Genomic DNA, 25,085 nt, shown 5'->3' on the forward strand with positions numbered 1-25,085 from the left:
ACAACGGTTGTGAACACAAGGACACTCATCTCCTTGTTCAAGAACTAATGTCTTAATCAGGTGGACGCACCAGCATCTGCTGAGGTCTCCAATGTAAAGTTGTACCAGGTTTGAACAGTCACATGTTCATATTGCTACCATGATAATGAATTACAGCTCGGCATCTGTGCCTGTGCATTACTTTGATTTAGTTTGCCAGTTAGTAAGTTTATTCTCTTAATCGTGGACAAAAAAATAACAATGAAGCGGCTCAAACACGCCTAAAAAAGTACAGCTTGCAGTTAAAATGTATAATCTCTATATTGGCAGTTGTGCATGGCAATGACACCAGGAACAGACTGGAAGCCCCAAATACATCAAGAGCATTCTAGGGTAGGTGGGGTCCCAGAGTCGTACCAGCCGAACCCACGGAACGCGTGGTGAAGGGAGAATATTGACAACAAATGGAGTGTTTTATTTAGCCCTCTTGATGCCCACCTGAATGTCAATGTATATACAAAAGAAGTTTCAAACAAACACACAGAGTGTTTTATTTAGCGCTCTTGATGCCTACCTGGGTCTAGTCCGCTAGATACAAAAGAAGCCAATTAAAAGTGACACATGTTGAAATAATTGAGCACGCGGATTTGAGGTAAGGGGGCTACAGTAAGCGTTTTATTGACTGCACTGGCAGTGAGAGTGGTTCAGATGCGCTTATGTGAGGATGTCTAGGAGGGATGAAGAATATCCGGAGTTTTATCCTGTCATCGTGCATAGATATTTTCAAGGGGATGGGAAAGTTCAGCTCTAAAGCGAAAGGTTTTAGAAATTGGGAGTAGGAAGTAGGCAGTGGGCACAGACTGGGTGCGGCTCGCTCACCCTCCTCCCGCATGAGCAGGCGGGGGATATGAGTCCCGGAGGGCAGAGCAAGCAACGGTTCTGCTGCATGGCTGGTGTCTCAGTTCCCAGGCGACAAGCCAAGGCAGGATGGCCCCAGATAGCTGGCACCCCTCCTCCCTCCCCCGGGGGCTACCCACAGCTCTCACCTTCTCACACACGGAGATGGCATTTTTGAGTGAATTAAGAGACGCCGGCAACCAAGAAGATGGACTTTGTATGAGCTGGCGTGCTGGAACAAATTTACTGTGCTCTCATTAACCCTTCCAGTGCCTCACTAAACACGGCAGTTTCACGACGCATCGTTTACGGTATCATTTCAAACAGAGTCGCAATCTTCGAGTATCGGGGTTCGATGAAGGATAACACTTGTGTTAGGATGGTGGGGGGAGGCCTTATAACATGAAGCGGAAGGGAGAAGCAATAAAAACAAGTTGTGACATTCGGCAAGCACCAATAAAATAAACAAGCATTTGAAATGCAATTGGACTCGCATTTACGCAATACCTATTGCGTTGCAAACAGGAGTGCGTGTGGGTGGAGTACGAGAAGGCATGAACAACTGGAGTGGGGGGCAGGAGAGAAGGCACGAACAGCGGGAGGGGGACATGGGAAGAAAATAGTGCTCATGAATCACGAAGTAAAGGGGCCAGTAGCCATGGAAGGATACAAATGACGACATGGCCTTCATAAGGAGGGACTAGCAGCCTATTAAGCAATTGGAAGGCAGAATTTAGAAAGGACAAAGACACAAGCCAATAAAAAAGTGAGTGGGGGAGTGGGCGGGGTTTCCCTTACGTAGTCAACTGCCACAGATCAACCACAGAGCAGCGCTTGCGCACTGGCTCAGGGCTCGACCTGAAAATGAGAACTATCTGCAAAATACTTGTGAATCTTCACAAATTCTTCACCAGCTTTTCTAGGTGGACCTACCATGAATCATCTTCACACAGGCCTCTGTAAGCTAGTTTACTTGTGTGTTAAGTCCTCCACATAATTTCCTTGCGAGAAAGCGATATTTACACATTCAAAACTCCACCACGGCTGAATGGTTGAATCAGATTTTACCCTCACAAAAAGATGCATTTGCACAGCAAGGTTTAGTTTTATCTCAGTACATCAAGATCAGTACTATCCATCTACAATAATATTACATCCACTACATTAACCTAAGTACTTCATAGTAGGGTAGTAGCTTCACATCGACATAACTAGAAAAACCTTGGGATGTAGTGCTCATATTGATGTACTGAACATGACACTATTGTAAGGCAACATAACACATTTGATATACTGGTGACATGCTCTAGGTTTCACATAGGTGGGAATATCTGTTTGAGAACCAATCCTTAAGTGTTTATATATATCCAGTAACCAGAACAACCTATGTAATGGCTTTGATGACTGATGCTGAAAAATTCACTGTATGTTTAAATAGCTCAATTTAATATAATATAATTTATACTTGGTATGATAGTTTCTTAATCATTAGTCCTTATTTATTTAAATGTAATTAAAAATAGCTGCCCGTATGCTCACTATTAGGGAACTTGATTGGGTTATTGTTCATTTCTTGTAGATTATGCATTGAATTCTGTAATGAGTATCATTACATTTTGGAACTATTTGTTTTTCTTCTAATACAGTTTGTGATGCATGGTGTCTTTTTATTTCTTGACGTCTTCGGACACAAATGCATGTAAATCAATTAAAACAATTCAAATTGAAAACTGCAGGAATCGTTGTTAAGAATTATCAAAGTACTTAAAAAAAATACATAAGTGTATTAAAGATAGGTGTGTACCTCCAACATGGAGTTGGCACATTTGTGGCACAGTATAATACAAATATAAAAGCATACATCAGCAAAACAAAATAACAAAAAAAGATTCAGCCCTAGCTTTCAGGCTGATAAAACTGGTTATTCAGATTATCCTTATAAATTATAACATTCAATATCATGTTAAGATTCACTTATTACACTCATCAAAATGGCAATATTATAAAAACAAATCAATTTAGATTAAAAAAAAAAAATACTTACGCAGGGGCGTATTGGCAAACAGCCAGAAAAAAACCAGAACACTGCTGACTTGCGCATCCGACTTGGGAACTTTCATTCCAAACGACCTTTACAGTTAAATATAAATAATTATTATTGGAGCATTGGCATGTCCTCAAATGCAGGTTCATGTTTTAAAAATACAAATACTCAATACATGCATTTTAACATTTATATTTACTCTATGTTATGGATATACCTACTTGTTTTTTTCTTTCTAATCATTCCATCAGGTTTTATATTTATCCCAAAATGTAGTTAATTTTCTATTTATGACATTATTGTGCTAATAATTTCTTGTTTTTTAAGAGTGTTGGCATTTTTCCAGTTAATCTCTAATTTTTCACATCATAACACTACTTAGTCTTTCGAAATATTGTAAGTGACACTATTTTGTGGTCATCAAATTCCTCAAATTAAGCTCATCTTTAGCAGATTGTTTGTGACAATGCATTTTTTTCCCCGACTATCATGATATTTCACCGAATCAATTTACCACTGTTCAACAGAATACAGTCTTATGTGATGTATAAAGTAAAATCAGACGGATAGTGCCCTGTCAGAGCGACAGTGTAAATTTCTCCACCACCCTGAATGAGTAACAGTTTGCCAAAGTTAGAAATGTCTGGCAGTCCGATGGACATTTCTAAAATTCACAGGAACCACTGTCAAGTAGTACTACTAGTAAAATAAAGTTTATTAGGACAATTGTCAATAAATATTTGAAAACAATAGAATACCTGTACATTTTAATATCAACTAACACCCACAACCCCCCAAAACTGCACACCTTATTCAAATACATCCTCACAATTCTGGTTAGCAGTGAGAATAAAACGTGCAATTCCTACTGCCACATCCAAATAGTGTATTTCAGACAGCAGCTCCAGTGCCTCCAACCTTTGAAATGTTTGGTAATATAAAAATAAGGGTCTTAAACACTTAATACAAGCAGAAATATAAAAGACACAATCCATAAGTATATAAGACAAGGAGCATTTTGCATTCAGTGAGCATGTATCAAATCCATTACCATTCCAAATCACACAAGTGTTTTGTAGTCTAGGGTCAGGTATCTGGGGACTGTAGAGGAAAATCAGATCCTGGCCAACAGCTTTTAATGAGAAGCTGATGGAAAGCTTTTTCCTCAGATAGGCCACGTCCAGAGAGTTGTCAATCTTTCTCACAAGAGTCTTGCAAAGCCAGGTAACTGGGAAAGGGAGATCAGATTTCATTTGTACCCCAATGGGAATGCATTTTTTCAAGCTCCTTTATCATAATTCTTTCATCCCTGACCACCTTCTTTGGCTACCACAAATTTCTTCCCAGCACAATTTAGACACCTGTGGGACTTCGCTTTCCATAGTTAGCTTATTGGAAATTTTAAAAAAACAGGAGTTCGCCAATGAGTTCCAGGCAACAAGATTCAATTCTCTTCTTATAACGTGAACCATGCTTCCTAGTGGCAGTGCCAGACGTATCCTGAGAGCCACTATGACGGAGGTTCCTGTGAATGTATTGGAGCTTTGGTGAATAGCTCAGTCAAACATGAAGTCGAGTGGTAAAGTTTAAAAAGGTTTCTTTTTAAAAAAACAAATCTCCAAAGTGGGATTTTGTTTTTGAAAATAAAAAAAGCAATGCTCCTCTCATCAGTGTAGCCATCTCCCATTGTGAGGGGGTCATTTTTAGTTTTTTTCTTCCACTAACCACTAGGGTTTGCCTTGTGTCCCAGCCCCTTAGATCAGGGATCTGTTGCAACTCAGCTATTCTTCTACTGATCATTTTCTGCATTTTTGTTCATGAGGCACATTTCATTGGTAAAAACTTAGGTTGTTGACATTATAGGTTTTGCTCCTTTCTGACAATGAAGTCAATTGATTGGAGTGGTTTGATTATTTAGGACCGGCTCGATGCTGGACGTATCCATCACTGTCACCCATCTTATCCTCCTTTTCTTCCTTCTTGATGTTGTAATAAGTCACGGCATGGTATATGTCACAGCTAAACATGCCTTGGTTTCTTTCTGTTTCCTCAGTTGAGAAGATGTGTTTTTTGTACACCTCCTCTCTGTAGGGATGGAGTAGCGTCACGGACGCTTTATTCGTCCCCGACCCGGCCTTAACACAGAGGCTTCACTCCTCTGCCACGGCGACTGAAACCGTCTCCTGCCATCGCGCTACTCCGTCCCTGGATTACTTCCACACTTCAGCCCCAAATCCGTCATCCAAGACCAATTACCGGTGCGTCTAACTACATTGACACAGCTTTCCCTGGCTTCTCATGCATTGCTGACCACGCGCCTGGACCTTTCTCCTGGCACTTACGCGCTTCCCTGACGCTCCGCTGATCTTGACTAATCCTGGATCGCTCTTATCCTTACCATGGACTCTCTTTGCTAGAGCACTGCCCTTAAACTAAATGACCATTATCCTGATGATGACCTGCAATCATTCAGGTCGAAACGCCGTCGACTACCCAGTCTAGAACTCAGGCACTGTTGTGGTCAATCTATTTACCTGAATGTCTTGTACATAAACACTGTATAGAACTTGCAATTTTGACCACTTTATCCATACTTGTTATTGCCGTTCACGCTGTTCCCTGCACCTTTGTGTCACCGCGCTGCCCACTCTATCTAACACGCCCAGTGTCCACCCTGTGTGTTATGGTCACTATATAATCATGTACTGGAGTGCCTCTTAACTACTTACAAAATTATCAAGGCCTATGCAAGGAGAGGCGCCAGGGACTTGTGTGCTTGATTGGGCAGGGTGCTGCCTGGCGGCCCGTGCTCCTCTTACTCTAGACTGCACCATCGGATGATCGGGCAGCCTGACCCAGTGGGCGGAGGCCGTCTGACGCTCCCTGAATAAAGTCGACTGCTGCAGCGCTGCCTACCATCCGAGACAGTAACGTCTGTCCAGCCCGCTGCGGTGCAATAGTCTGGGATCAGGTGAGAGGACGAGATTGCGGTCAGTCGGCGTACGGACTGCTTAGGGCACGTGGCAGTGAGTCCCCAGAGCAGAGGGCTCTGTGAGTGCTACAGGGGAGCGAATTGAACCCCCGATAGGGGGGCCGATGCTGGACTGGGTTGCGGCCTGCGGTGGGATCCCCCCAGAGCCTGAGACAGTGTGGGAGGAGGCGGACCTCTGAGACAGTGTGGGAGGAGGCGGACCTCCTCTGGGGCCCGCACCTCTGAGCGTGCACAACAATAAGCGCTAGACAAACGGGACTGCATGCAGGCACAATGGCAATTAGAAACACCCGCACCCTGCCCTACCGCCATCAAAGAAGTATGCTGCATGAAGTCCTACCACCCGGCTCAGCCTGATCCCCAGTCCATGTGCAGGGGCAACCAGGGAGGCGGCAGGTGTGTGACTCCGCAGATAGGGGGGAGCCGGTGCCACACACAACGTGAGTACAACAGCACATCATACAAGACCCTTGGTGTGGACATCAAGCTTACTGCCTTCTGGTGGTGCATCCATCGTGGTGGGACTATCTGAGACCTCAAACGGTGTGGGGGTGCTGACCCCGTACTCCAGAGCGATCTACCCGTGGGCAAGACTGATACAGGAGGTCGTAGCATGATGGCGTTGTCACTGGGCAGCAAATCTGTGCAACAGAACAGACTGGACCGCTACACTCTCCCCAAAACTCCACTGCGTGCGCCTTGACCCATGGGCAAGAGTGGCGGAGCTATCGCTGGCATCAAGTCTTCACTGGAACACAAGATGGAGGCCCTCGCAGTGGAAGTCAACTTACTCCGAGCGGACCAAATCAAAAATAGCGAGAGAGTCAAGCAGATGGAGCTTACTACTGCAAGCCTTGTGGAAGATACCTCCCAGCTGCAGAGGGATGTGAAGGAACTCCAAACCTTTCGGACATTTGCAGAAACCAAGCTGGACGACTATGAAGGGCGTCTACAGTGCAACAACGTCCGTATCCTTGGGGTCCCGGAAAAATCAGAAGGGCAGGCCACTGATATTTTCTTAGAAGACCTCATCCTGAACCATCTACAACCTAAAGGACTCGGGAAATTCTTCATAATCAAAAGAGCCCACAGGGTCCCGGAAGGCCGTTCTTAACCGGGAGCCCCTCCGCGTCCAATCTTGTCTAGAGTCCTGAATTTCCGAGACCGAGATGTGATACTCCAACATACCAGGGCGGGTCCCCTGCTCAGATACGACAATGTAGAACTAACTTTCTTTCTGGACTTTACCCAGATGGTCCAGAGACAAAGACATTCATTCCTGGGGATAAAACGAACACTAAGAGACAAAGGATACAAATATGCCATGATGTTCCCAGCCAAGCTCCGTATGGAGGCGCATGGTCGTGCCTGGTTCTTCGAGCACCCGGAAGCTGCAGCAGACTGGTTGGAGAGCCGCTGAACACTGTGTTATTTCTTCATGGGGGTAATGTACGTAGTTGAGGTGAACTTGGGACAAGGACGCTATTAGACATGGATGTTGCTGGGTTGGTTGAAATGTTGTTGGTGGGGTCAAGGGCTTGGCATTGGGGCACCAATACTTCCTGGCCGACAAGATAACTCCTTCTTCATGCGGGTCCTGGACTGATAGGCACCTGAAGGCTCTCATCTTAGTATTAACAAGGGGGGGAGATACACTGCGCACCCTGCATCTTCATTTAGATAGTACATGTGGGCGACAGGCACTCTGCTAGTTGTATCATGGGCAGTTTAAAACCCAGAGGGCAGGGGTGCAGGGAGGGGGGGTAGTTGGGAAGGGGTGTTAATGGTTCAGAATTTTCAATTGTTTGAAGTCATTGTCTTGTCGACAGTGGAGTTATTTTTATGTTTTATGAATCACTGGGGCAACGTGGTCCAGCAGCACAGACATATAGGTGACACGTAAATGCCAATCAGTACGCAATGGGACAAAGGGTTTAAATTGATGAGCTGGAATGTTAACGGTCTGGGAGACAAAGTGAAGGGAACAGTAGTGCTGCAGTATATAAGGAGACATGCCCCTGACGTAGTGCTACTGCAGGAGACTCATTTGGTGGGGAACACTTGTAACGCCCTCAAAAGATGGGGATACACTCTCGCGGTGCATTCAGGCTTCACCTCGGGGTCGAGAGGAACTGGTATCTTACTGCGTAATTCCTTTCCCTTAACGGTCAAATCCACATGGGTGGACACGAGGGGGGAGATACGCGGGTATCACGGGACAGTGGGAGGGTGGTATGTTGACCCTCATGTCAGTCTATGTACCGCCGTGCCTCCAGGGACCCACCTTTAATGACCTGGGCTCCATTCTGCTGTTCGTACCAGAGGGAATCCTAGTAGTGGGAGGAGACTTCAATGCGGTGGTCAATGGCACCCAAGATATAAACCCTCCACGAGAGCTCCGATCTGCTAACCGCTGGTTACCAGACTTTCTGGAGGCACTGGGGTTGCAGGATACATGAAGATCATTTCACCATGACACCACCCAATACACCTACCACTCGGGCGCTCACAACAGCCAATCCAGAATAGACTACTTATTGGTTCCCCCAGACCAACTGTCACACATACGAGAAGTCAGACATATGGCGAGGGGTATATCCGATCAATCCCCGTTGTGGGTCCAACTAGTGGTTGGCCAACACAGAGTGGGAAGAGTAGGGCCCATCAACCCTTGGCATCTCCGCAATCCAGTAGTTTGAGAAGCGCTGAAAACAGTGATTGAACAATATTTCTAAGACAATGTAGGGTTGGTGGGCTCTCATCGCACACTGTGGGAAGCATTCAAGACAGTAGTCAGAGGCCAAGCCCTTTCCCTAATAGCGGGTGTGAGGAAAGAAAAGGTTAGGGAAGTGGAAGCTTTAGAGGCAGACATCTCCAGTTTGGAAGAGGAAACAGCTGAGTATTCCAAACCAGAGACCCTGCATGTCCTACAGTTGAAGAGGGATAGCTATACGGCATTAGTGACAGACAGGGCCAAGGAATTGGGTAGAGAGACGCTAGGTAGAATTTATGATCATAGGGATAAAGCCGGGAAATTTATAGCATGGTTGGACAAAAGACAGCTGGCAAGCAGATTGATGCCTGAATTAAAAGACAAGGCAGAATGCACAATTACAGACCCCCAAGAAATTATAAATACCTTTGCAGCCCACTTCGAACACATATATTGTTCACACAACCCTTAACCATTACATGACTCCCTGGACCTCCTATGCGATATAACACTACCAAGACTCTCAGAGTCGGAATTGGACTACTTGGAAGGGGCACTCACACCGGATGAGGTGGCACAGGCAATCAGGGGACTTAACTCTGGGAAGTCATCAGGACCTAACGGTTTGCTGATCGAACTATATCAACTTAAGCCGGAAATTCTTGCCCCTCATTTGTGTAAAATGTTTGAGGAGAGTAGAGAACGAGGGGTACTCCCTTGCGATCAAAGGATAGCGACGTTAGTGACAATTTACAAGGATGGGAAGATTCAGACAGATTGTTCCTCCTACAGGCCAATCTTCCTCCTGAATGCCGAGCCTAAGATCTTGGCTAAACTCCTCGCCACTCGACTGGTCAAGGTAATTAATAATTTAGCACATCCGGACCAATCCGGCTTTATACCCCAGCGTAACACCGGGTTGAATTTACGCAGAGTACACAGAGTAATAGGAAGGGCGACAACCATACAGGAGGGGACGATATTGGTATCACTGGAGGCTTCCATGGCATTTGACATGCTTGAATGGCCTTATCTATTTGCGGTTCTTGAGAAAATGGGATTTGGGCCCAGATTCATCCAGTGGGTGCAGTTCCTCTGTTCGAAACCACTAGCCCAGATAGCTGCAAACAACAAAAAGTCGGAGGTGTTCGGTCTTAGCAGAGGCACAAGGCAGGGGTGTGCTCTTTTTCCCCTCCTGTTTGCTTTGGCCTTAGAGCCCTTGGCCTCCTGGGTGAGGAGGGACCCGGGGATTCGAGGGCTTAAATGGGCAGACTCGTTGTATGCAGAAGACATACTACTCTTCCTGGCATCCCCGAAAGCCTCACTCGCAGCGGTATGGGACATCTTTGCCATCTTTGGCAGATACTCAGGCTATTCGATTAATTGGTAGGGGTGGGCGGATTTTGCGAAAGCGACTTTCACAAATTATCGCGAAAATGTTCAAAATTATCGCAAACAAGCGGAAATATTGCGAAAATGCGGAAGTTTTTTTCCTGCCTGTTCGGGGTATTTTCTGCGTGGTCGCGGCTCGCCAACTTACCCATGGGGTTGCTCGCGGGCGCGGCCATCTTGTTTTCACTCTTCACGTGGTGCATGATCGCGAGAAGAAAGACGTGATCGCGCGACTAATGACATTGCTGCGGGCGCGAACTGTCGCGAGACAGAGCAAATGGCTACCAAAATGGAGAACGCGACCGGATCGGCATTTTCGCGATATTTCCGCTTGTTTGCGATAATTTTGAACATTTTCGCGATAATGTTTTTTAAGTCGCTTTCGCAAATTTCGCCCACCCCTAGTTTGTTGAGAGATTCAACAAAACCCTCAAGGGCATGATAAAAGGTCTCCCTAAAAGGTTTAGGCGCAGCTGAGACATCCTTTTGCCCTGCCTTCTCTTTGCCTACAGAGAGGTTCCTCAGAAGGGGTTGGTTACAGCCCTTTTGAACTTCTGTTTGGGCATTCAGTTAGGGGTCCCTTATGTTTGGTTAAGGAGGGATAGGAGTTACCTCTCAAACCACCTAAACAGGACATAGTGGACTATGTACTTGGTCTCTGCTCCAGGATGGCTGAATACATGAAGAAGGCATACAAAAACCTTGAGGCTAGCCAGGAATTGCAAAAGGCCTGGCATGAGCAAAAGGCTGTTTTGACAGTATACCAGCCAGGACAGAAGGTATGGGTGTTGGAGCCTGTGCCCCCAGCAGCTCTCCAAGACAAGTGGGGTGTGCCCCATGCCATTCATGAGCAAAAGTGAGAGGTTACCTACCTGGTGGACATTGGAACTCCCAGGAGTCCCTACAGGGTGCTCCATGTGAACAGACTCAAGCCATATGTGGACAGGGCACTCATGGGCTTGCTCATGGCTACTGATGAGGAACAGGGGGAAGAGAGTGATCCACTCCCTGAGCTCCTCTCACAGAACCCTGATGATGACTCAGTTGATGAGTAGCCTAGGCAGGCAGCCTCACTGAACAGCAACAGACTGATTGTAGGAAAGTCCTCAATCAGTACAGACATATGTTTTCACTGACTCCAAGTCAGACTACCTGGTGTAAACATGAGGTGGACACAGGTGACAGTCTGCCTGTTAAAAATAAGATATACAGGCAACCTGATCATGTCAGGGACTGTATCGGGACTGAAGTCCAGAAAACGGTGGAAATGGGAGTGATTGAGCCCTCAGATAGCCCTTGGGTTAGTCCAGTAGTCTTAGTACCAAAACCTCACACCCAGGGTGGTAAGAGAGAGATGAGGTTCTGTGTTGACTACAGGGGACTCAATGCAGTCACTAGGATTGATGCTCATCCAATTCCAAGGGCAGCTAAACTAATTCATACTTTGACCTCAGCCACGTTCTTAAGTACATTTGACTTGACAGCTGGTTACTGGCAAATCAGATTAGCTGAGGATGCAAAACCAAAAACAGCATTTTCAACCCCTAGTGGGCACTACCAAGTTGTGTTGATGCCTTTTGGCTTGAAGAATGCACATACCACATGTCAAAGGCTGTTGAATAAGGTTCTCACTGGTGTGGGGGCCTATAGTGCAGCTTATCTAGATGCTATTGCTGTCTTTAGCTCCACCTGGGAGGATCACCTGGTCCACCTGAGTAATGTTTTGAAGGCCCTGCAGAAAAAAGGTCTCACTAGCAAGGCCACCAAGTGCCAGATAGGGCAGAGCAAGGTTGTATACCTAGGCCACCTAGTAGGTGGAGGACAGGTTCAACCATTGCAGAGCAAAATCCAAGCCATCATGGATTAGGCTGCTCCAACCACCCAGACTCAGGTCAGAGCTTTCTTGGGCCTGACTGTGTACTACAGGAGGTTTGTCAAAGGTTATGGCTCCATACTATAGTGACCCCTTTGAATGATCTAACTTCCAAAAGAATGCCTAAGAAAGTTCAGTGGAAAGTTAGCTGTTAAAAGGCATTTGATGACCTGAAGCAGGCAATGTGCACTGCTCCAAACAATTCATTGTTCAAACTGATGCATCTGAGTTAGGGGTAGGGTCTCTGTTATCACAACTGAATGAAGAGGGTCAGGATCAGCCCATAGCTTTTGTTAGCAGAAGGCTGACCGCCAGAGAGAAACATTGGTCAGCTATTGAGAGGGAAGCCTTTGCTGTGGTTTGGGCTCTGAAGAAGCTGAGGCCCTACTTGTTTGGCACTCACTTCATTGTTCAGACAGACCATAAGCCCCTCCTATGGATAAAACAGATGAAGGGTGAAAACTCCAAACGTTTGAGGTAGTCCATTTCCCTACAGGGGATGGACTATACAGTGGAACATAGACCTGGGAGTAACCATGCCAATGCAGATGGACTCTCCAGATAGTTCCACTTATAACATGACAACTCAACTGGTCAAGTTTAGTTTAATGTCCTTACATTTGGGGGGGTTGTGTAGGAAAGTAGTATCTGCTTCTTGTGTTTACTCCCACATTTTGTTGATGTCACACTGTTTTGGCCTGGTCTGACTGCTATCCAGGGCCCCAGTCTATCTGCTTTCTCCTGTAAATTGATATGCATGTACTTTGGATACACTCCAGATTGGATTCTGGTGTACCCTTATCAGTCCCTAGTATATGGTACACCATGTAGCCAGGGCATAGGTACCCAAGAGGCCTCCCATGGGCTGAAGCAGATATTATACCACCCGTGAGAGGCCATCCAGATTGACAAGACCAGCCTGCTACAGCAGACTTTGCAAGCTAGTGCTTGCACCACTTATTTAAGATATAGGTTCACTATATATATTTAAATCACTGCACTTAAATACCTATCAGTAACCCCTATGGCAGGCCTTAACAATCCTGAACGCAGGGTGGTAGGCTTTACGGGAGAGGGTGCCTATGCATGAGCAGAGCCCCTCTGCAGCCTTCAAAGACCATTCTCTGGGGTTGTCTGTGATGCAGCCAGACATATATGTTTAAGTGCATTTAAACCTTGCGGTACATGCTAACATTAAAATGGCTGCTTAGAAACATGTTGTCTTTAACCATGGGAGTAGTTTGAAAGTAGCGCTACACTTAGCTACGTGAAGTGAACTTCGCACTACGCGAGCTACACGTAGCTACACAAACTGCTTAGGGCACTGTGCAAAATGCTGTTCGCACTGATTGCACAGTATCGGATGCTTGTCCGCACTGTACAATCAGTGCAAACTGCATCTTGCACAGTGCAAGCGGTCGTTTTCTGCAGTTTTCTGCCACTTGAGTAGATTTCTACTCGGCAGCTTTCTCAATGAGGACTGGTAGTTTCTCATCGCGAGCGGACATGAGCATGAGCGACCACTCATTGAGAAACCTGACCTCCCCGCGTTGAGAAGCTCGCCAGGAGGTTTATTTTCCACGCTTACGATCGGCAACTTGATGTTGCTGATCGCGAACGAGGAAAAAGTCTCGCCGGGATGTCAATTTTCTTGCTCGCAGTCTCCAACTTGACGTTGAGGATAGCGAGCAAGCAAAAAATGACCACTACGCTAAGCGTGTTTGTACTATGCTACGTCCAATTCGCGTAGTGCGAAGTAGCGCAAACTTCACAAACTACGCGAGCGTAGCATAGTGCTTTGCCCAGGCTTAGTTGTGTTAGGTGTCAAACACCTTAGAATCATACCTCCAATAGTTCGCGAAGTAGCGCTACGTGTAGCTACGCAAAGTGCACTTCGCACTACGCGAGCTACGTGTAGCACTTCGCGAACTGCATAGTTCCCTGTTCGCACTGTGCAAGATGCCGTTTTCAATGATTGCACAGTGCGGACAAGCATCCGGCACTGTGCAATCATTGAAAACGGCATTTTCCACAGTGCGAGCTGTAGTTTTCTGCCGCTCGAGTAGATTTTTACTCGAGCACCAGCTTTCTCAACGCGGACTGGTAGTTTCTCATCGCGAGCGGTCGCGAGCGTACGCGACCACTCGCAATGAGAAACCTGACCTCTTGTAGATATCACTCAGACACATTTAGGAGGCGTTCCTGCGACGGAACGCCCCCCCTACACAGGAACGCCAACTTCTGGCGCAGGGTGCTGGTTTTGCGCCACCGCTGCGTCACAAAAGTGACGCAACGGCAGCGTAAAAGAGGCACAAGGGACTTGTAAATCTTCCCCAAGGTGTGTAAAAATATATTACATGAGGTCTTTAAGGTGAGTTAATAGGGTTTGGTAACCCACGTCAGCTAGACAAGAATGGAGGATCAAAATGTATGATCATTTCTCAAGTTCCTTAATTTGTTGTCAGTGGAGATTCTAGTTCCAGTGGGGTAGTGGGACCAACTTCCCCGGATGAGGGTTTCTGGTTTTTGAAGAGTTGAGCTTAAGCTGATTACACAACATCCATTGGTTCCCTGCTAAGAGTCAGGAGCCTAGGTCAGAGAAGTCCAGATTCATATTCTTTTCCAGTTTGAGGACACTCTAGATGTCGTGAGTGTGGTTGGAGCTGGTGAGATTGAAGGATTTGATGATGTCCTGTTGTGTGAGAGCAACTATCTATTATAATATTACTTGTCATAGCGCATGAAGAGCATGAACGGAGTGTGAAATGGTGAAACTAGCTACCTAAAGCAAATTTTATTTATAATCATTCCCATAGTGCACATGAGTCCATCATTGGAAAGTTATCCCACACAAACAAGAACATATGCAGACCTGCAAGCAGGACACAACTTGGTGCACAATGGTTCACTGAAGTATTGCACCAAGAAAAAACAATTGGTCTCAGTCACTGGTCAATCACAGATGTCCATGATTATTTCTGAATGTAGGAAAGGTCATATACTTTGGTTTATTTCAGTTACATTATAAATATAGATAAGTACATTTTAATAAATAGTGTCTGAAGTGTAAACTTGCGGATTGTCTAATAGATTGGAGTGATGCAAATTTTCAGGCAAGACTGGGGGACGTGTGAGCATGCTTTTCCTACATGTTTGATAATGTTACATGTGGACTTGATGCATGCCAACATAGTACAGTCCTGTGCTTCGAAAATGCTTGAATGCTTGACTTATGTTTCGGGCCAGGAATGGTCTCAAGTACTGTGAGTCTTGAGATCTGATTTTTAATTGAAGAAAATGTTTGTGTGTGCTTTGTTGTGTGAAGATTTAGATTCAGTACATAGTTTTCCCGATGTATGCCCTTATATAGGTACAATTCACATTGCCCTTATTTGGACATAGACTTCTGGCCCTTATTTAGACATTGTCCATACAAACCAAATACAGGCATGGCCACCTACATCCGTCCATCCACGTCACAACGAATTCTTGGGAAACTAGATCCTTAAGTCTTTCGGATTTTCCCTCAGCTTGAATATTGATTTCTCCAGGAACTCATTAAGTATGCATGAACATCTATTTCTTAGGGGTTCATTCATGACGTTCCTTTGCTCGACTTTTACGTCAATACTGGCATTCCTAGATACCTTCAAGGTATAAATATATCAGCACTTGCCCTAGAAAATTGCAGTTCCCGGAGGATTCGACTTAACCCAGACTACGCAGTTCACCACGGCAAGTTCAGAAGGAGATCGACTTCCAGCCTGATGCACTGACCTGACGCTGCCATCCTCCTCGCAGAGAATCCAGCTACAGTGCTCTCTGACTTCCCTTGTGGGGGGTTAGACTATCAAGTCCAGAAAAGAGATTCCAACCTCTCTCATTATAAGGTATGGAGCTGACTAGAACTTACAGAAACCTTTGACAACACTTGGCTAAACTAAACATATAGCTAGCTATACTTTAGAAATGGCACCTACTTCAAACCTGGTACTGCACTTAGGTTAGGTACACTGGGGTAGAACAAATTAGAAGCATCAGATGAGTATCACATTTTAGCTTATGTTATTTATGTATGTATTTTGATTAATAAATGTCATAGCTACAAACCATGCTATTCCAGTATTATTTTATCTTACTGCTAACCTCGTACATATTGTACTTCGTAGTCTGTCTTACGATTGTAGCAATTCATATCTCTTGCATGAGAAATAAGACTGTTCAATAAACTCTTTTATTGAAACGCTCGTCTCTCTATTTCTGTGCAACTCTGTAGAAACGAAGCATGCCCGAGTGAAACTGGTATCTATTGTTTCCACGATTCTGAGACTGTACCGATTCTAAAGGGAAACAAAGTTGGCATTTTTATGCGGTTGTCAGAGACTATTCCCTTCTTGTATATTCGAGAAGTTTCTAGTGACCTCTGAGTTAGCTGGCACACACAAGTAATTAAGATAAATATACTTGATAGAGACATACTGACCTTAGTCTTATGTCACATCTATAGTGTATGTTATTCCAATGCGCATAGCCTATCAGGGATATAGGAACTACACTACACTAATCGGTCACATATTTCATGTTACAGGTAATGAATATTTGTAGGAGGGTAGTGGTTATAATTAACATTAACTTCAGGCCATCCCAGATGGTGATCTAGGGTGGAGCATGGACCGTACCCAATCCTGGGACTGTCCAGATGCACAGCTTTGCCCACAGAAATGTTGTTCTACATATTAATCCTTAAATGTTGCTGGATATAATGGTCCTATACTGGTCCTGTACTGCTTCATCCTGGCTGAAACACATGAAACACATGATCCTTTTCCTCTTCTTTCAGTGTCTGTGATACAGTACACACTAGCTAGTGTTTCAAACATCTAGCACCCTTTTGAAAATAAATATGACCAATTAATAAAACTTATTTTTAGAACTTCAGTGCACCTTAGAAAAATGTATTCAGTTAATTGAAAATGATGCGACTATGTCTTTCCCATTAGATCAGAGGCCTGAGCAGAAATGGAATACACAACACGTGGTTCAGGCCACACACCTCTCCTAAGCCTAGGAGGTCCTTGCAGGTCACTCATCACCCAAATCCAGTCTGTTTTCCGTCTCCTTCTCCTATAATACCCCAACCTGTCCATTTCATTTAAACAACCAGAGTAGACAGACAATGGGTTTTATTATCCAGAGTAAAATTTGGATTAAAACAGATTAAGGTCGCAGCAAACATAAATGTTTTGGTGATCACTTATTCACTTTGATTTTTCTCTCCCTGATGAGCTATCAGTCTGAGTACCTAGAATTGTATGATAGTCTGGTAAGGCATGAACCAGCTGGGGAATCATTTTCTCCCAAACCCCAAATCCTGTTCTGCATGCACATCTATAAACACCAAACGTACACAATGCTCCTCTGTAACCTCCCATTTGTACGTATTTGCACACCAGGAGAGCAGTCTCTGTGATGCTGTCAAGAACCTGTGTATTGCCATCTGCCTTTTGGCTAATATTAATCCCGGGTGAGCATATCTATTTTAATTCAATGCCCTTTTGTCATGCTAGGTATTAATTAAAAAAAGGCAATGTTTAATCGCCTCCTCCACATGTACGGTTATCACTCCCCAATACACAATACCACTGTCGTTCAATATCCCTTTCATTTACCGGTCAAATGAGGAAAATACTTCAACCTGCACCACACCTTACACAAGCTGCTGACTTAGATGGGGATATTCTCTGTTGCCTCCATGATGTAAAGTATGTGTGATGTAAAACTGAGTCAGTTTAAGTTTGGAATTATTAGCCACATCTGCAACAAACTACACACATTGACCCATTCTCTATCAATCAGTGCCTTTTTTAAAGCTGCACATAGTTGCCAAATTATAGCTCCGCTGGACCATGCATCATGTATCAATTCCAAAGGATGTGTCGCTGGTGACTCCACAGCAAAGTCAGTCCAGATCTCTCATATTATACTAGAGAGCTTTGCAAGCTGGAGAAACTGCCTCAGCCCAAAAATGTGTGTCTCACATCTTCAAAAGTAATAAATGTGCCATCCAGGTCTCCCAGTGTCAGGCATCCCCCTCAGTTCATTGTCTCACACTCATCACATTCTGCATGTGAGGGATTGGTCATAGCCATGATATATTCAACAATCTGGCATAGGAAGAGTGCCACAGAACTGTTTAATAGCCACTTCCAAGGCTCACAAGACCTGTCACACCACAAATGGTCAGTCTTTCTTTATATAGGATCCACACAAAGGATACCTAGGGAGTAAACTCCCTTCTATCATTCCCTCTACTAGCTTTTGATCCCGCATGTGTCCCTCAGCACATCATTGTCTGTGTACTGCAGTAATCCAGCAATATAATGCTCTCTCAAGTCCGGTTGCCCAAAGCCTCCCTGCTCTCTATCCATTTGTAGGGTCTCCACACATGCCCTGTGTTTCCTGCCAGCCTACAACAAAGAGATAACGAGGTTGTTAAGCTCCGCAGCCGACAACAGTGGACTGTTACAGAATTTTAGGGATTCTCCCAGACCCTGAATTACCCTATTCATGTTGTATGCATACTGATATTCTGGGGTGTGCGCTACCTTAACGTCCAAGTATCCAAACACCCTTGACTCTCAGAATAAGCCTACATCAAGAAGTGGCAGGAGATCCCTGCCCACCAAACTGGCCAGTGGGAACAGCGCTGTTTTGTTTTTATTGGCATTGAGATCTGAGGCAGCAGAAAATGTGTCCAGTGCCTGCAGCAGGAGCATCGGTCACGTGGATGCTTCGAATACACTTGGGTGTCATTGGCATACATTGAAACAATGTGTATATTGTTTTCAATCTGTATTTCCCATTCTGTTAGCTGACTCTGAAAATATATTGCCAGTGACTCCATTGCCAAGGCAAAGAGCATAGGGGACAGGGGGCATCCCTGTCTTGGGCTTTTCATCTATCCCATTTCTCTAATACTAGTCCGCCAGTGTGAACTCTGGCCACAGGTTTAGTTTATAGTAGTCTCACCCGTACTAACAACTGTGGTCTAAATCCCAATCATCTCAGCACTGCCCAAAGATATTCGCAATTTAAAGTGTCAAATGCTTTCTCAATGTCCAGCTTGGCAACAGCACCTTCCATCTCTTCCTCCTGGGTCATGAGCAGGAAACAAGAAAGTCTCTGTAAATTCATCTGCATTCCCCTACCCAGTACAAACCCAAATTGATCATCACCAATCAACAGCATCATCACCCGTCTCAGGTGTGTTGCCAAGCCCTTTGACAAAACACTCACATCCATGGTCATCAATGACAGTGGTGTGTTAGAACCTTTGGGACCCACCTGGTTTGAGCACCATGGTAATTAGTGCTTTGCGCATGAATGGCGCAAATATGCCTACGCCCTTGACCTCAGTGAACCTTGCCAACAGTCTAGCAGTCTTGTAGGTCTGATACAATTCTGATGTTAAGCCATCAGTGTCCGGGGATATGCGTCAAGGCATACTTCTAATGGCCTCTGCCGATTCCTCTCCCTGCAGTTCAGACTCCAATTCAGCATTCTGCTCCCCACTGATCCTAGGAACATCTACAATGTCAAGAAAGTCATGCCACTCTTTACCAGTTTGAGTTGCTAGTTTCCTGCACAACACTGCCAGATGTTCATAGAGCATTATTTTGGTGCTCGACTCTTTGGACGTCACTGTGCCATCTGGCCACTTTAAGGCCACTATAGGGTACAAGGCTGCTCTTGCTTCAGGACCCGTGCTGTAAGTCAACCCGTCTTGTCTTCCTCCTTGTAAAGCTTAGGTGCATAATCACAGCAAGTGAATCATTTCAATCTCTCCTACAGGTCTCCCACCCTAGCCTAACAGCTAGTCTTTCCTCATCTACTGGTTAGGTGTTGGAATGCTGAAACAGAAAGCACACCAGATTCAGCCCAGTTTCCCGGCAACGTTTCCATGAATATAATGACATATCGTATATGATCTGTGTTTGTAACATCTTGCTGCAGCAAAGAAGGTTGAATTTCTGAATAAAAAGGTTGATTACTTGTATTTTCCTCTAGTTGACACCAGGCGCGGCCGGTACAGGTAGGAGCGGTGAGGTGGGGGCGGGGTGAAATCAACAGACAATGGAATATGGAAAATAAAATAAATAAATACATGAGTAAAAACCACTTAACTTGCGCTCGCCGCATAGCCGAGCTGGCAATGCTGCGAGGGCAAGGTAATTAGTTTATTTATTTATTTAGGTTTTTTTCCCTATTCTGTCATCTGTCGACTTCCCCACACCCCTGCCCCTCTCCAACTCTCTTACCTGTTTCAGCCGCGCCTGGTTGCCACTAGCGGAAGGTACAAGTCCTGACTGCTAATGGGAGTGGCTTATTATGGTCTGACTTCTTACACAGCTGCTAAAAGCTATCATGGTGACCCGATGTGTCTGTGTTTTGTGAAGTCATGTCAGAACCTTTGGCATGGCCCAGGAAAACAATCTGAGTTTCAGCCCTCACCAATGCAAAAAACTAAAAGCTAAAATCAACAATGTTTTATATATATATTTTGGGCTCTCAATTTTCTATAGTAGGCCATGGCTCACAAGGAAACTACTTTGTGTGTGGATGTGCTCTTTGGGAATGCCTTAATTCACAGTGAAGTTAGCCAATGGAAGAAGTGGATGCTGCTTCATGCTGTATGCTTTAGTAGGCGGAGGAAAATCTGAATGACACAGCAAAAGGCCAATGGATGAAGAGGGCAAGATGATAAGTTGTTACATTAGATATATAATGTTACTAAAATCAAAAGGTCTTGCCTAACGCCAGACCTAAATAAACAATAACTGGCAAAGTCAATAGGTCTGGTGTTAGGTGCCAGACTTTTGGCTTTGCAAATGTTTGTTTTGTTTTGCCATGGCTTTGCAAAACTTCATTTTTCAACTACCAGGCCCTTATGAAGCTAAAGAAAAAAAGACTAATCACAAAACAAATGGCTAAAGTACATTCCCTTGCACGTAAGGTAACTACTGTATGTGTGGATGTGCTGCTTGTGAAGGTCAGAATATTGCCACTCACAGTAAAGTTACCCCGTGGCTGAAGTGGGCTGAACCAGTGACCCATGATGTTTGCTCTAGTGGGTGGAAGAAAAATGAAAATGACATAATAGCTGATCAATGGATGAAGAGAGCTACCTGAAAGCCCCCGTAAGCATATTATACATATAAGTTTAGTAAAATCAAAGGGTCTTGGTTAAAGCCAGGCCTAAAATAAAACACGTATTGGCCAAGTCAATAGGTCTGGCATTGAATGCCACTCTTTTGGCTTTGTCAATGCATGCTTTGTTTTTTCATGGTTTTGCAAAATGTTATTGTTGGGGTAGCTGCTGGGACCTTATCAAGCTAAAAAAAAAACTGGCTGAAATAGAAATATGTTTTTATCTCGAAAAGCACATATGGCCAGAGTAGTCCCTGCACTGAAAGGAGCTTTTTTGTGAAAGAGAAGAATTCCGTCCTTCACTGTGAAGTTAGCCAATGGTTGAAGCGTGCTGACTCATTACCCCATGCTATATCCTGTAGCAGGCAGAAAAAAAATGTGAATGACCTAACAATAGACCAATGGATGAAGAAGGCTGACGGAAAGACCCTATAAGTAAGTACATTACACATGAAATGTTCGTAAAATCAAAAGGTATTTGCTAAAGACAAACCTATCAAGCATTGGCAAAGCTAATATATCTAGCCTATTCAAAATCTGTTGGCTTGTCAAAGTTTTTAGGCTATGTTGTACAGCATTGTGAATTCTGGCTACATGGCTGAAAGTAGAAACAAGCATTTGCAATGCAAAAGGTTTGAGCTATTGGCATTGTAAATGACAATTACTTTTATTTATGTGCTTTGAAAACCTGCAAGTGGTGCATAAACACGCACTTTGCACTTGTAGTACTTGCTTACAAGAAGCAAGGCTTCTCGGTTACAGCCTAGCTGTGCTTCCTGTTTCTCGAATTTGACGAGGAGAGCAGGAGCAGAGACGCGGGACCAGGCGGCAAGGGACATATATATATATATTTTTAAATATATTGCCCTCCGCACGACTCCCCCGTCTGACTCCTCCCCCGTACCCCCTTCATGCGCCCGCCCCGCCACCTGCGAGCCATGCCGACCACCACTGCACACCAGTAATGAAATGACATATTTGTCTATGCTAATTAGATCTCCTTATGGTTTGTAGGACATTGTGTAGCACCTTTGTGGCCCAAAAGAACTGGAGCACTTTACAACAGAAGCAGACTATGAGATATATGATGTTCCCCTTTTTTAGGCATAGGAGATGAAGTAAATTGCCTAGAATCACAAGATGTTGAGCCGAAGTCGCGATTCAAACGTGATTCCCAATGCCCAAACATGACATTTGTAGCCACTAGACCACTTCCCTGATAAAACACCACTTTCAATGACTTGTTTCCTACTTTCTGTGTTCAATGGGGTGCAGCTTAGGTGGTCAGAACTAGATGGTTGGTGCCATACAAAATTAATAAACAAGTGACGTATCCACAGTCTCGAAGTCTGCGTCATTCATTCAAAGGCTGGTTCCTAATCCAAAACGGACACAGGACTGAGGGCATCCCGTGGGTCACCTCGAAGGAACTGCCCATGTGACCCGGCTGGGCCCCACCAATAAGTCAGTGAATCCGTCTCCCATGAAATAGCTTTGAGAAGATTTCTGTCTTATGCCATCCTGTTGCTTGTTCTCATTTAAGACGGAACATAGAGAAAGGCTTAGAACGTTGTACCCTGTGGCACCAGCACGCAAAGCATAAGGATACGAGAAGTTCTTTGGGAAGGACATGACTTACACTTTTAAAATACACCCTTTTAGAGATAAAATTCTGCCCCTAATGACCCATGCGACAAGTTATAATCCTGGCTTACCCACTTGATCACAGGTTTGCTCCTCTTCAAGTTTACTTGTGCTAAGATTACTTTACCCTCTAAAACTGGGTGTGCTTGAAACAGGCTAAACACTATATAGAAACATGGACTGATATATTTACAAAGCATGTTTTCCCGTGCATTAAATAAAGCAGTTTTAGTTGCAAATTAAATAACTGTGTGGCTTACGAAATTCAGCCACGGAGCAGAGAAATCTGCAGCTATAGAACGTTCTAGGCGTATGCAAAAGGAAACAAGTTGTTGGTGCTATTCCAAATAGAATTACACAGTTGAATAATATAGATTTCGACATCTCCTGTCTGATGGTTCAGCACTCTGACATTCTGTGGGTTCCATAAGGGTCTGTGACAAAGAGGAAAAAATGTTGCTTTCATTTTTAGGTTGAACCTAGGCAGTGCATGCGCTGTCTGTAAGACCTGAAGTAAGCAGTATAGCGAGTGTAATCCCGCCTGCTGCTTGCCCATTGGTTAAGTCCTGAGCTACTCTTAATGCCTGGCTCCTTAATGGTTGTTGCTCCCAATGCATCCCTTCCGTTTTATCGGAAGCAGCACCGACCAACTACAGTCTAATTACGCTCTAAGCATTCATGGGTTATGTCAAGGGGCTACTTATTTTTTGTGTCACCATGGTGTCACCATTAATGTGCTTGGGCGCCGTGCTGCATAGCACGGCGCCCTGTTTAATATTTTTTTTATGTTTCCGTAACCTGGGACCCTCCTGCACCCTTAGATCCCCCGGGAAACCACATGACTCACCCTCTCCGGAGTGTGGACTGCACATGAGCAGGAGGGGTCTTTTTTCCCCTCAGAGTAGCTCCATTTCATCCTGCGCACAGTGATTTATTTATTTATGCAAAGTGGTCGAATGGGACGTGCTTTTGATTGCCTCGCTCCCTTCTCGAGCACACTGTTCCCGAAGCACCACTTATTGGCATCCCTCCTTTAATGTGACACTCGTCAGGGTTATTTATTGGAGCAGGAAACAATTGTAAACCCAGCAGTCGCACTCCTGTCCTGCAGGATGCTGTAAACTGACTAAGCAAACTATCGAGAAAAATTGACTGTAAACAGAAGCACCAAGTTGTGGGTCTGCAGTTTTCATTAGCAATAATTCAGTGGGAAGTTTCTAAGCAAAGTTTTGTTATTCATCACCAACTGCGTTTCCACGTCACAATACCCAGTTGGAGGGTATGCCCAGACGTGGGTCCCTTGCTCACTTTGCCACTGGATTCAAGCTAGCCTGGCTGATGAAGGTTGTTACCCAGAAACCGGTCCCAGGGAGCTTGTTTCCAGTTCAGGGAAGACCTGGCTTGGCAGTTCGGGCTGGACTGTTCCCATGAGGCACAGGGTCAAGACCGATTTGCATATAGCTGGGTCTGAACTCAGATCGTGACGTGAGCTAAAGAATGATGATGGAATCAACCCAGATCTGTGACTGGGGGTGAGTGTCTGAAAAGTTTCAGCGATCCGTTCATCATCCTCTTGTGTTTGCTTTGTTCGCCCTAAGTAGGCATGGTCTGCCCAGACGTGGGTCCCTTGCTCACTTTGACACTGGATTCAAGCTAGTCTGCCTGATGAAGGTTGTTACCCTGAAACTGGTCCCAGGATGCTTGTTTCCGGTTCAGTGAAGACCTTGCTTGGCAGTTCGGGCTGGACTGTTACCATGAGGCACAGGGTCAAGACTGATTTGCGTATAGCTGGGTCTGAACTGAGGTAGTGACGTGAGCTAAAGAATGATGATGAATTCAAGCCAGATCTGTGACTAGGGGTGAGTGTCTGAAAAGTTTCAGCAGTCGTTCATCATCCTCTTGTATTTGTTTTGTTCGCCCTAAGTTGGCACGGTATGCCCAGACGTGGGTCCCTTGCTCACTTTGCCACTGGATTCAAGTTAGCCTGGCTGATGAAGGGTGTTACCCAGAAACTGGTCCCAGGATGCTTGATTCCGGTCCAGGGAAGACGTGGCTTGGCAGTTCGGGCTGGACTGTTGCCATGAGGCACAGGGTCAAGACTGATTTGCATATGGCCATGTCTGAACTGGGATGGCGTGGTGAGCAAAATAACAATGTATTAAACCCAGATCTGTGACTGGGAGTGAATGTTTTGCCAATTTGCAACATTCCGTCCATCATCTTGTGTGTTTTGCTGTTCGCCCTATGTGGGAAGGGTATGCCCAGACGTGGGTCCCGTGCTCACTACGCCACTGGAGTCAAGCTATCCTGGCTGAAGAGGGGTGAAACCCCGAAACTGGTCCTA

General features: G+C 45.0%; 1 protein-coding gene across 1 annotated transcript in view; it reads right to left on the minus strand.

Annotated features, from left to right (window-relative positions):
- Positions 1-25,085, minus strand: part of LOC146822020 (cysteine-rich secretory protein 2-like) — a 119,290-nt gene that overhangs the window by 19,829 nt on the left and 74,376 nt on the right. Inside the window, exon 6 of the mRNA XM_085613121.1 lies at positions 2,921-3,006. Coding sequence (XP_085469247.1) covers positions 2,921-3,006 — 86 coding nt within the window. The remainder of the gene's footprint in view (positions 1-2,920; positions 3,007-25,085) is intronic.

The sequence above is a fragment of the Triturus cristatus genome, chromosome 6, assembly GCF_964204655.1.
Source record: "Triturus cristatus chromosome 6, aTriCri1.1, whole genome shotgun sequence".
Lineage (NCBI taxonomy): Eukaryota > Metazoa > Chordata > Amphibia > Caudata > Salamandridae > Triturus > Triturus cristatus.